The sequence below is a fragment of the Nerophis lumbriciformis genome, linkage group LG01 (assembly GCF_033978685.3).
Source record: "Nerophis lumbriciformis linkage group LG01, RoL_Nlum_v2.1, whole genome shotgun sequence".
Lineage (NCBI taxonomy): Eukaryota > Metazoa > Chordata > Actinopteri > Syngnathiformes > Syngnathidae > Nerophis > Nerophis lumbriciformis.
The window spans coordinates 10,613,308-10,627,850 of NC_084548.2; the positions used below are offsets into that span (position 1 = coordinate 10,613,308).

At 36.4% G+C, this 14,543-nt stretch overlaps 1 protein-coding gene across 2 annotated transcripts in view; it reads left to right on the top strand.

The window, feature by feature from the left end:
* nphp4 (nephronophthisis 4) overlaps positions 1 to 14,543 on the top strand; it is a 462,240-nt gene that overhangs the window by 403,652 nt on the left and 44,045 nt on the right. For both annotated transcript variants that reach the window (XM_061974673.1, XM_061974681.1), the window contains exons 21-22: positions 7,272 to 7,461; positions 11,839 to 11,922. In XM_061974673.1, the coding sequence (XP_061830657.1) occupies positions 7,272 to 7,461; positions 11,839 to 11,922 (274 nt within the window). The remainder of the gene's footprint in view (positions 1 to 7,271; positions 7,462 to 11,838; positions 11,923 to 14,543) is intronic.

Genomic DNA, 14,543 nt, shown 5'->3' on the forward strand with positions numbered 1-14,543 from the left:
ACACATCTGTGAAGGTGCCATTAATGCTGAAAGGTACATACAGGTTTTGGAGCACAAGCAACGTTACCATGGACGCCCCTGCTTATTTCAGCAAGACAATGCCAAGCCACGTGTTACATCAACGTGGCTTCATTGTAAAAGAGTGCGGGTACTAGACTGGCCTGCCTGTAGTCCAGACCTGTCTCCCATTGAAAATGTGTGGCGCATTATGAAGCCTAAAATACCACAACAGAGACCCCCGGACTGTTGAACAACTTAAGCTGTACATCAAGCAAGAATGGGAAAGAATTCCACCTGAGAAGCTTAAAAAATGTGTCTCCTCAGTTCCCAAACGTTTACTGAGTGTTGTTAAAAGGAAAGGCCATGTAACACAGTGGTGAACATGCCCTTTCCCAACTACTTTGGCACGTGTTGCAGCCATGAAATTCTAAGTTAATTATTATTTCCCAAAAAAAATAAATAAAGTTTATGAGTTTGAACATCAAATATCTTGTCTTTGTAGTGCATTAATTTGTATATGGCTTGAAAAGGATTTGCAAATGATTGTATTCCGTTTATATTTACATCTAACACAATTTCCCAACTCATATGGAAACGGGGTTTGTATGATAATACAATGAAACAGGAAAATTAGCATGTTTGTGCGTAAAGGGAGTCTATTCTCCTTTGTGTCATTTTCAAATGTGACTAATGGGCTTCACAATTCTAATTAGTCGTAAAAGGTTGCATGTGCAAAGTACATCAAGTATTTTGCTAAATGTCACTCCATAATTAATGAACAGTCCAGCTGTATTACACCACGTTGTACATGCCACCGATGCAGACATAATGCTGCAGAAATGCGGAGCACTTGTTTTTGTTTGACGATTCACCAATTACCTGCACTTGGTCGCATGCGGTGTTTACTCTCTCCACTTGTCGTTAATCCGCACACATAGAAAAATCGTCTGTTAGTGATTCTGCTCATGCCCGACTTTTGGATTAACATACGTCACATTGATCAACAAAGGTTGGATAGCACCATGGATGATTCATTATGGTATTAGCCCTGCCATGAAAGTCTAGCAGGTCTAATTGAGAGTCATCCGTCTCTGCATCCGTCTGCTTTGGAATGCTTTAGCTCCTTGGAGATTATTTGTTTATTAGTTAGAAGTGTACACATTCTTATAAATTGAGTTAAAGCAGGCCTGGGCAGTTATTTTGACTCGGGGGCCAAATTCTGAGAAAAAATGTCTCTGGGGGCCGGTATATCTGATTTTTAGGAACACTAATACAAAACCTCACAATAATGTCTGAATGCTAAAAACGTTATGACAGACCACCTTAAAAAAACGAAATGGCATTCAACATTTTTGACTGAATGAGACACCCAGAATGTACATGAAAATAAAAAACGTGTGATTTACAATATTAACTATGAAGGATAAAACACTGAATATTGACAACATATGAACGTCACACCCCCTCTCCTACCACATGTTTTACGATCAAGCGAAACGCAACAAAAATATGGACGTAAAGGGTAAAAGAAAAACCCCCACCTACAATCTGATATATCTGATAGATCACTAAGCTTTAGAACTTTGTTGTAAAAATCTCCTTACGCGTCTGTCCCTGACACAAGCATTTCAACTAATTAGATGACCATAGTAACTAATTATATTACCATAGTAACTACTGTATCATGCAAAAGCGCAGATTACAACCATTGAAATACTTTGTATTAGGGATGTCCGATAATGGGTTTTTTGCCGATATTGTCCAACTCTTAATTACCAATACCGATATCAACCGATACCGATATATACAGTCGTGGAATTAACACATTATTATGCCTAATTTGGACAACCAGTTATGGTGAAGATAAGGTCCTTTTTTACTAAAAAGTTATTAAATAAAATAAGATAAATAAATTAAAAACATTTTCTTGAATAAAAAAGAAAGTAAAACAATATAAAAACAGTTACATGGAAACGAGTAATTAATGAAAATGAGTAAAATTAACTGTTTGATTGATTGATTGAGACTTTTATTAGTAGGTTGCACAGTGAAGTACATATTCCGTACAATTGACCACTAAATGGTAACACCCGAATAAGTTTTTCAACTTGTTTAAGTCGGGGTCCACTTGATTCATGATACAGATATATAATATCAGATATATACTATCATCATAATACAGTCATCACACAAGATGTTAAAGGTTAGTACATTTAGTGGACCAGCAGCACGCACAATCATGTGTACTTACGGACTGTATCCCTTGCAGACTGTATTGATATATATTGATATATGATTGATTGATTGAATTATTTATTTCAAACCTGCACAGTACAACACACACTTTTTTTTTTTTTAAACATTTTGGCAGGGACATTTATGCAAGGCTTGAAAAGGGGTTGGATGAAGCAAATGCTTATAATATCCCAACCCCTCTCACTCATTCCACATTTAACATAAACAATATAATACAAGAACAATACTATACAAACAAAACAAGAAAAGCTCCTGTACACTAACAATACAATAGTACCACTGTTACTATAAAACAAGACAAGACGAGACAAAACACACACACACACACACACACACACACACACACACACACACACACACACACACACACACACACACACACACACACACACACACACACACACACACACACACACAGGCCCAAACACTCTCTGACCATACACCTCTCTCCCATCGCTCTGTGCTGAGGGCATCACTCTCTTTCCTCCTCGTACTTCTTCAGTACTTCTTTTTTAAACAGTCTTTTAAATGTAATCATGTTAGAACAGGTTTTTAACTCGTCCCCTAAGTTTTTCCACAGACTGACTCCACGCACTGAAATGCACATTGATTTTAAAGTTGTTCTAAATTTAGGCAAATATAATTTGTTGTTTCCTCTTAGACTGTAACTATGATGAGCATCTCTATCCTGGAATAGGTTTTGTATATTGGATGGTAGAGAGTTTTGGGATGCCCTAAACATAATTTGAGCAGTTTTAAAATTGATCACATCGTGCAGTTTAAGTTGCTTTAACTCCATGAATAGTGGATTTGAATGATGTAAGTAGTGAACATTGGACACAATCCTAATGGCCTTTTTCTGTAGAGTGACTAAAGGCTGTAGATGGGATTTATAACAATTTCCCCAGACTTCAACACAATAGTTTAGATATGACATAATAAATGAATGATACAATAAAAGCATAATGTAGGAACCAGAATATTAATAACAGAAAGAAACAACCCTTTTGTGTGAATGAGTGTAAATGGGGGAGGGAGGTTTTTTGGGTTGGTGCACTAATTGTAAGTGTATCTTGTGTTTTTTATGTTGATTTAATTTTAGAAAAAAACAAAAAAAAACGATACCAAAAATAAAAAAACGATACCGATCATTTCCGATCTTATATTTCAAAGCATTTATCGGCCGATAATATCGGACATCCCTACTTTGTATAGTTAAAGACTTACGGTCATTAGAAAACATGAGTGCACATCATAATGGCAGCTACAGTTTCCATCTTTAAACATATAAAAAAATTATTTGGGAATGTCCGGCAGGCCAGATTGAAAAGCTTAACGGGCCGCATGTGGCCCCCCGGGCCTTAATTTGCCCAGGTCTGAGTTAAAGGAACATCGTGTTCGCCAAGTCTGTCTACTCTGTATGTTTTTGTATTTTTAACATTTTTGGTTCTGTTGACACAAACAAAAAAGACTGTAACCCTCAACTTGTAAATCACTGACAGGTTTTCAAAGAGTACTCGGAGCTTTGCAGTCTAACGATGTCTTTGATGTTTGCAGTGCTTTTCAGCCCAGACGCTCCTCTTGAACGTGAAGGACACATTAGCCACCTTGGGTTTTTTTTTCTGGGCACTTCATCTTGGGGATCATAGGCCACCACTGCAGGCAAACCCAACCAAAACTTATTTCACTTGTATTTGCATCCTGTCTGCATTTTTGTACTTTTATCTGCTCAGCGTTCGTCTGGGTTTTTTGGTCTGTATTTTCCTGTTTTCTCTTCCACAGGCCTGCCCTTTTCCTCCTACCTTGTCTTATGCTGTTGACTTGTGGTTTTTAATTGGGACACGATTAAAACTCAAGAGGTCGCATAAAGGGCGACTGGACTTTCTTTACAGGGAATGTAGATGGATGCTGGGTTTCAGCTAAAACAAACTTTTGTACGTTTGCTTTGCTTATGTCACTTTGGTTAAATGTGATTGGTGGGCACCATGTCCACACAATTTACAGTACATTCGCAAAGTATTTGCAACGCTACACTTTTTTCACTTTTTGTTATGTTATAGCCTTATTACAAAATGGAATAAACTCATTTTGTCCCCAAAATTCTACACACACTTTTCCTTGAGCAAGACACTTCACCCTTGCTCCTGATGGGTCGCGGTTAGGGCCTTGCATGGCAGCTCCCGCCATCAGTGTGGGAATGTGTGTGTAAATGTGAAATGTGAAAATAGTGTCAAAGCGCTCTGAGTACCTTGAAGAAAGAAAAGCACTATAGAAGAATAACCCATTCACTATTTACTTCACTGTAGCTTCACTACCAGGTATTGGCCCGGTGATTAACGGTACCTGGTTTCCTCCAAAGCCGATGCCTGGCATTCACACCAACATTTTCAATCTTTGTCTCATCAGAGCAGAGAATTTTGTTTCTCGTGGTCTGAGATTGATTGATTGATTGAGACTTTTATTAGTAGGTTGCACAGTGAAGTACATATTCCGTACAATTGACCACTAAATGGTAACACCCGAATAAGTTTTTCAACTTGTTTAAGTCGGGGTCCACTTAAATTGATTCATGATACAGATATATACTATCAGATACATACTATCATCATAATACAGTCATCACACAAGATAATCACATTTATATATTTACATTATTTACATTGTGTGTGTGTGTGTGTGGGGGGGGGGGGGGGGTTAGGTTTGGTTGTTATCATCAGTCATCAACAATTGAGAACAGAGAAATGGATATTGGAACAGTGTAGGTCTGACTCGGTAGGATATGGACAGCAAGTAGTGGGCAGAGAGAGAGAGAGAGAGATCAGAAGGCATAAGAAAAAATATCTGCATTTGATTGTTTACATTTGATTATTAACAATCCGGGGAGGGTGTTAGTTTAGGGTTGAAGTTGCCTGGAGGTGAACTTTTAGTGCGGTTTTGAAGGAGGATAGAGATGCACTTTTTTTTATACCTGTTGGGAGCGCATTCCACATTGATGTGGCATAGAAAGAGAATGAGTTAAGACCTTTGTTAGTTCGGAATCTGGGTTTAACGTGGTTAGTAGAGCTCCCCCTGGTGTTGTGGTTATGGCGGTCATTTACGTTAAGGGAGTAGTTTGACATGTACTTCGGTATCAGGGAGGTGTAGCGGATTTTATAGACTAGGCTCAGTGCAAGTTGTTTTACTCTGTCCTCCACCCTGAGCCAGCCCACTTTGGACAAGTGGGTAGGAGTGAGGTGGGATCTGGGGTGGAGGTCTAGAAGTAATCTGACTAGCTTGTTCTGGGATGCTTGGAGTTTAGATTTGAGGGTTTTGGATGTGCTAGGGTACCAGGAGGTGCATGCGTAATCGAAAAAGGGTTCAACGAGAGTTCCCGCCAGAATCCTTATGGTGCTTTTGTTGACCAGAGAGGAGATTTTATAGAGAAATCTCGTTCGTTGGTTGACCTTTTTGATTACCTTGGTTGCCATTTTATCACAGGAAAGATTAGCCTCTAGAATGGAACCTAGGTAGGTGACCTCATCTTTCCTGGTGATAACAATGTCACCCACTTTAATAGTGAAGTCATTGACTTTCTTAAGGTTGATGTGGGACCCAAATAGGATGGATTCCGTTTTACCTAAGTGTATGGATAGCTTGTTGTCAGCGAGCCAAGTGCATGTTCTACAGAGTTCAGCACTGAGGATTTTCTCCACCTGTGACTTGTCCTTGTCTGATACCAGCAAGGCCGAGTCATCCGCAAACAAGAACAATTCACAGTCGCATGCCGATGACAAGTCGTTTATGTATATTAGGAACAGTCTTTCAGGTGCATTTTGGCTAACTTTTTACGAAGAAATGGCTTCCGTCTGGCAGCTCTCCCATACAGGCCTGATTGGTGGATTGATTGGTTGTCCCTCTGGAAGGTTCTCCTCTCTCCACAGAGGAATGCTGTAGCTCTGACAGAGTGACCATCGGGTGCTTGGTCACCTCCCTGGCTAGACTAAGATGAATGTCGTAATGTACAGACACATCCTGGATGAAAACCAATGCTTCCCATCCAACCTGATAAAGCTTGAGAGGTGCTGCAAAGAGGAATGGGCAAAACTGCCCAAAGATAGGTGTGCCAAAATTGTTGCTTTTTGAGGACAAAACTTAATTTATTCACTTTTGGAATTAGGATTTTTTGCAGCTGAGTTTGAGGAAGTTTGTGGTCATCCATGATTTGATTTTATTACAGAGACAGTTTGTGAGGGTGGAGAGTGTGGATAGGTAGAGTTGTATGTCAGCGAAGCAATGAAATTGAAGTCCATGGTGGAGAATGAAAAGGAGGGCACCAAACACTGAGCCTTCGGGGACACATTGAGTTACTGGGATGGTGCGGGATGTACAGATGTTTATGGACGTGTATTAGAGTCTGTTGCCAGTTGTGTATGGATATGGATTGGAGTCTGTTGCCAGTTGTGTATGGATATGGATTGGAGTCTGTTACTGAGGTAGGATGTGAACCAAGAGAGAGCTGAAGCAGTTATGCCGATGATATTAAATTATTTAAAATATTTAGTCTGAGTCTTATCCCTGACTGACTATTGAATCCATCCATCCATCCATTTTCTACCGCTTATCCCTTTCGGGGTCGCGGGGGGTCGCTAGCCTATCTCAGCTGCATTCGGGCGGTAAGCGGGGTACACCCTGGACAAGTCGCCACCTCATTGCAGGGCCAACACAGATAGACAGACAACATTCACACTCACATTCACACACTAGGGCCAATTTAGTGTTGCCCATCAACTTATCCCCAGGTGCATGTCTTTGGAGGTGGGAGGAAGCCGGAGTACCCGGAGGGAACCCACGCAGTCACGGGGAGAACATGCAAACTCCATACAGAAAGATCCCGAGCGCAGGATCGAACCCAGTACCTTCGTATTATAAGGGCAAACGCTGTAACCCCTCTCCCACCGTGCTGCTCCTGACTACTAAATGATGACAAAAAATAGTTTCTTTCAATCTCACTTGTGTGCCATTATCTTTCCATACAGCGTCATCACCAACATAGAGGAGTGGCAGTACTTTAAAGAACTCACAAGAACGCCCACCTCACTGGAGAAGGACATGTTCAACATGGAGAAAGGCGCTCCAGGTCCAAAGGTTTATCTGAGGCCTAAGGAGAGCGTTCACATTCCGCTGAAATACCAAAGCTTCTTGTGTGACCACAACATGGCTCCTCAGGTTAGAAGTCATTCCGCAGAACAGACGCCCGATGCATGCAGTGGTATTTTTTGAAACTATTAGAGATGTCCGATAATATCGGCCGATAAATGCTTTAGAATGTAATATCGGAAATTATCGGTATCGTTTTTTTTTGTTTTTTGTTTTTTTGTTTTTTTTATTAAATCAACATAAAAAACACAAGATACACTTACAATTAGTGCACCAACCCAAAAAACCTCCCTCCCCCATTTACACTCATTCACACAAAAGGGTTGTTTCTTTCTGTTATTAATATTCTGTTTCCTACTAGGGATGTCCGATAATGGCTTTTTGCCTATATCCGATATGCCGATATTGTCCAACTCTTTAATTACCGATACCGATATCAACCGATACCGATATCAACCGATATATGCAGTCGTGGAATTAACACATTATTATGCCTAATTTAGACAACCAGGTATGGTGAAGATAAGGTACTTTTTAAAAATAATATATAAAATAAGATAAATAAATTAAAAACATTTTCTTGAATATTAAAGAAAGTAAAACAATATAAAAACAGTTACATAGAAACTAGTAATTAATGAAAATGAGTAAAATGAACTGTTAAAGGTTAGTACTATTAGTGGACCAGCAGCACGCACAATCATGTGTGCTTACGGACTGTATCCCTTGCAGACTGTATTGATATATATATATATATATATATATATATATATATATATATATATATATATATATATATATATATATAATGTAGGAACCAGAATATTAATAACAGAAAGAAACAACCCTTTTGTGTGAATGAGTGTAAATGGGGGAGGGAGGTTTTTTGGGTTGGTGCACTAATTGTAAGTGTATCTTGTGTTTTTTATGTTGATTTAATAAAGAAAAAAAAAAAACGATACCGATAAAAAAAAAAAAATGACACCGATCATTTCCGATATTACATTTTAACGCATTTATCGGCCGATATTATCGGACATCACTAGTTCCTACATTATATATCATTATATAACAATACAGTCTGCAAGGGATACAGTCCGTAAGCACACATGATTGTGCGTGCTGCTGGTCCACTAATAGTACTAACCTTTAACAGTTAATTTTACTCATTTTCATTCATTACTAGTTTCTACGTAACTGTTTTTATATTGTTTTACTTTCTTTTTTATTCAAGAAAATGTTTTTAATTTATTAATTTTATTTTATTTTATTTTTTTATTTTTTTTAAAGGACCTTATCTTCACCATACCTGGTTGTCCAAATTAGGCATAATAATGTGTTAATTCCACGACTGTATATATTGGTATCGGTTGATATCGGTATCGGTTGATATCGGTATCTGTAATTAAGGGTTTGGTCAATATCGGAATATCGGATATCGGCAAAAAGCCATTATCGGACATCCCTAGAAAATATGCATTATATTCATGCTGTACTCTGTGCAAGAAGGTACACTCACTGGACACAACATTAAGTACACGTGCACAATCCAATATAAGTTCAAGCAAGATTCAAGATGGTTAGCGATGCAGTGCAGTTTTACTGTACACCACTGTAAACTACAAGCACAATGACAAACAAAAGTGTACATTTACAAATTCCATCAACGCGTTTGGTGAAAATAGGATTTTTAAAGTCGCAGAAAGGTCCATGTGATCAGAGTGGCATCATTAGCAACCGTCAAGGCATGAACTCGTTTTTGATTTTTCTTTGACTCTATTAAAGAAGGTCCAGATGTGTTGACAAGGCACATTAAGAGGGTCAAAGGTGAAGAACAATATTTCTTGGAAGTCTTGTATTGTTTTAGTGTTTTTTCAGTAATTACCTTTGGTTTTGAGTGTCCGCCCTGAGATCGGTAGGTCGTAAGTTCAAAGACTATTAAAAATGGTACCCATTACCTCCCTGCTTGGCACTCAGCATCAATGGTTGGAATTGGGGGTTAAATCACTAAAATTATTCCCAGGCGCGGCCACCGCTGCTGCTCACTGCTCCCCTCGTCTCCTAGGGGGTGAACATGAGAATGGGTCAAATGCAGAGACAAATTTCACCACATCTAGTGTGTGTCTGTGACAATCATTGGTACTTTTTTAACTTTAACTTTTTCTTAAATTTTGTTTGCTTAATCCATTACATAATTTAGCCGTCAGCGAAGAAACATTCACAAAATAGCTGCACCTCCACATCCTACTCCCCGGATTGTAAATAATGTAAATAATTCAAAGTATATACCGTATTTTTCGGACTATAAGTTGCAGTTTTTTTCATAGTTTGGCCGGGGGTGCGCCTTATACTCAGGAGCGACTTATGTGTGAAATTATTAACACATTACCGTAAAATATCAAATAATATTATTTCGCTCATTCACGTAAGAGACTAGACGTATAAGATTTCATGGGATTTAGCGATTAGGAGTGACAGATTGTTTGGTAAACGTATAGCATGTTCGATATGTTATAGTTATTTGAATGACTCTTACCATAATATGTTACGTTAACATACCAGGCACCTTCTCAGTTGGTTATTTATGCCTCATATAACGTACACTTATTCAGCCTGTTGTTCACTATTCTTTATTTATTTAAATTGCCTTTCAAATGTCTATTCTTGGTGTTGGCTTTTATCAAATACATTTCCCCAAAAAATGCGACTTATACTCCAGTGCGACTTATATATGTTTTTTTCCTTCTTTACTATGCATTTTCGGCCGGTGCGACTTATACTCCGGAACAACTTATACTCCGAAAAATACGGTAAGTAAAAAAAAAATGCCTATGGTAATTAAAATAAAAAAATATAATAAAATAAGTGAATAATACAATTAATAAAATAGAGCACAATAAATAATGCAAATGCAAAGAATGTAAATAAAAGGTGTATTGCACTGCTGAAGTTGACCAAAACATTTAAATAAATACAAAAATAAATACATACATACTAGAATAAAATCAGGATGAATCAATGATCAAATTAATTAAAAAAATATGTTAATTAAATAATGCAAATGCAAAGTATGTAAGGAAAAGTGGTATCCTAAATGTGAAAGCTTAAAAATAAAGTGGACTAAATAAAAATAAAAATAGATACATATAATGATAATTAAAATTAGACAAATGACAAAGTAAAACAATATATATGAAATAATTAATAAAATAAATAAATAATGCATTAAATAAATCAAGTAAAATAAGAATGCAAATAATGCAAAGAAAATGAGTATCATACAAATGGACTCGTCAAGATGAAGCTGACTAAAATATTAGAATAACACTACAATAAAATAATGATCAATTTAAATTAATAACTGTGTAAAAAGAAAAGGGGGTAATAGAAAATATAAATAAATTAAGTTTATGAAATTAAAAACAAAAACTTTATTGAATTAAAACCTGAAAAGCGAGCTGTCAAAGTAACTTGTGCAGAACTAACTGAGATCTTTCTAGCAGTTTGAAGTCAAGAAAGCCAATATGTTACGTTAACATACCAGGCACGTTCTCAGTTGGTTATTTATGCCTCATATAACGTACACTTATTCAGCCTGTTGTTCACTATTCTTTATTTATTTTAAATTGCCTTTCAAATGTCTATTCTTGGTGTTGGGTTTTATCAAATACATTTCCCCCAAAAGTGCGACTTATATATGTTTTTTTTCCTTCTTTATTATGCATTTTCGGCCGGTGCGACTTATACTCCGGAGCAACTTATACTCCGAAAAATACGGTACTTTGATGATTAACTTGTGTGATGACTGTATTATGCTGATAGTATATATTTGTACCATGAATTGATTAAGGTGGACCCCGACTTAAACAAGTTGAAAAACGTATTCGGGTGTTACCATTTAGTGGTCAATTGTACGGAATATGTATTGTACTGTGCAATCTACTGATAAAAGTTTCAATCAATCAATTCAAAGCTTGGGAAAAAAAGTAGCGGTTTATAGTCCGGAAAATACGGTATATAAAGAAAATACAGTAAAGTATGTAAAACTAGACTTCTTGCTGTAGTTCTTGTATTTGGACTTTGTACTTGCTTTTGCATGTGAAACTAGCATGATTTGGCTCCCTTTTTTCCTATAGAGAGGCTTTTAATGTGTGAACCCTATGGGAAATAGATATGGAGTACAGCTGAAATTCATTGATAATGTCTTTACACCTAAAGAAATATGATCCGTAGCTGCTGGCTCCCTCAGACTAGTAAACACATGTACTGACTCTCAACACTGGATGCCGAAAGGACAAACTGTTCTATTAACACCCCACCGCGCCGCTTTTGTGATCATTTGCATCCCCTTTTCCTTGCTTGAGGTGCACATATAAGATATCCAATACACTCCTTGACAGATGATCAATCTTGATAAGCATTCTACGTCTTATCAAATCTTCACAGGGGCCGAGTTTCCTTCCTACAAGCAGGAGTTCTCCTCAGGCTAAGAAGATTCTGTCCAATATTGTTGCTGCCAAAACCATCAAGGTAAATGAGTGTGTGTGTGTGTGTGTGTGTGTGTGTGTGTGTGTGTGTGTGTGTGTGTGTGTGTGTGTGTGTGTGTGTGTGTGTGTGTGTGTGTGCTTAAGTTTCATGTAGCATATCCTCCCTGGAGGGAATCACGTTTACCCTCTATCTGATTGTATTATTAGTCTATTAAGAAGGAACTTGCAGCCTCCACTCTCCTCTTTTCTTTGAAGTGATTTAAAAAGTTAATTTATAGCCAGACAAGTGGAAATCACACTTATCTTGTTTATTTTACTGAACAGTGTGTGTATATACATATATATATATACATACAGTATATATATATAAATATATATATATATATATCAACTGGAAACGTCAGGCTTAAGTGTTAAAAGTGCCTCTAATAAGGGAGACAGTTTGACACATCTTGCTAATCTAGTTAAATGAAGCGTGCAAGCTAAGTATGGCTGAAGTTACTTTCCTATTTCACACACTATTAATAATATGTAAGAAGTTTAAAGCAGGCAGAAACAATGGGGATATGACAGAGATAAGAGATAAGACCATGTGCTGTTTAAAAAAAAAAAAATCTTTCTGTGATGGGGTTTGCTGTCAGCAAAATTTCTTTCCGCTGCATTTGATTCCATAGAAGCTGAAGTTTTGTCGCTCTTTTTTTTTTTGGGCGTGAGCACAGATTACTCTTGGCTTTCTTGACTTTAAACTGCTAGAAAGATCTCAGTTAGTCCTGCACAAGTTACTTTGACAGCTCGCTTTTCAGGTTTTAATTCAATACAGTTTTTGTCTTTAATTTCATAAACTTAATTCATTTACATTTTCTATTACCCCTTTTTTTTTTACAGTTATTTATTTAAATTGATCATTATTTTTTGTAATGTTATTCTAATATTTTGGTCAGCTTCATCTTGACGAGTCCATTTGTATGATACTCATTTTATTTGCATTATTTGCATTCTTATTTTACTTTATTTATTTAATGCATTATTTATTTATTTTATTAATTATTTCATATATATTGTTTTACTTTGTCATTTGTCTAATTTTAATTATCATTATATTTATGTATTTTTTTAATTTATTTAGTCCACTTTATCTTTAAGCGTTCACATTTAGGATACCACTTTCCCTTACATACTTTGCATTTGCCTTATTTAATTTACATAGTTTTTTAATTGATTTGATCATTGATTCATCCTGATTTTATATATTTTTGTATTTATTTAAATGTTTTGGTCAACTTCAGCTTCAGCAGTGCAATACACCTTTTATTTACATTCTTTGCTTTTGCATTATTTATTGTGCTCTATTTTATTAATTGTATTATTCACTTATTTTATTATATTTTTGGATTTTCATTACCATAGGCATTTTTATTTTACTTACCGTATTTTTCGGAGTATAAATTGCTCCGGAGTATAAGTCGCACCGGCCGAAAATGCATAATAAAGAAGAAAAAAAACATATATAAGTCGCACTGGAGTATAAGTCACATTTTTTGGGGAAATGTATTTGATAAAACCCAACACCAAGAATAGACATTTGAAAGGCAATTTAAAATAAATAAAGAATAGTGAACAACAGGCTGAATAAGTGTACGTTATATGAGGCATAAATAACCAACTGAGAACGTGCCTGGTATGTTAACGTAACATATTATATATATTATACTATAACATATAGAACATGCTATACGTTTACCAAACAATCTGTAACTCCTAATCGCTAAATCCCATGAAATCTTATACGTCTAGCCTCTTACGTGAATGAGCTAAATAATATTATTTGATATTTTACGGTAATGTGTTAATAATTTCACACATAAGTCGCTCCTGAGTATAAGTCGCACCCCCGGCCAAACTATGAAAAAAAACTGCGACTTATAGCCCGAAATATACGGTATTTCATTTATTTGATTGAATTATCTTTTTTATTTGATCTCATTCATCAATTTAAAAAAAAACGTATCTTCCAAATATGATACTATAGTATTTTTTATTTATTTGATTTCATCATTGATTTATTTTGATGTTATTTTTTTGTTTTAATTTATTTTGGTTTTATTTATTTTTTTAAAGAAAAGAAAAAAAAGGGCAGCTTTATCTTCAGAAGTCCACATGTATGAAACACCTTTTTCTTTACGTTCTTTGCATTCGCATTACCGTATTTATTTTTACTTTATTATTTATTACATGTTATTTATTTACTATTAGGACTTTTCCGGTAATTACTTTCCTCAAGCTTGGCTAAAGTGACCATAACATTGGGGGCGACATTTTCCTTGACATCCACTTGACAGCTTGCCAAATCATTTTCATATTGCTATTGTTTTATCTTGAAAAGCCATTGTAGTGGATGGGCAATGCTTTTAGGGGTTACAGTAAACAAACACAATGTTAAATGGAAAATGTACTTGTCTGTCTATAGTAGTTTGTTTTGTGTTTGGATCTCTCAGTCAGAGCAGACAGCATAAATATCATCACTCCTCTCGCGAGGTCAGAGAGGTCAGGTCTGGATTAAATATGTATCCTGTGTAAACTGACAGGCCCCAACAGCGCAGCTGTCACGATGCCAGTTTTTGCATCGCCGTCAGTCAGAACATGGCCAAAGCCACATATGTGCCG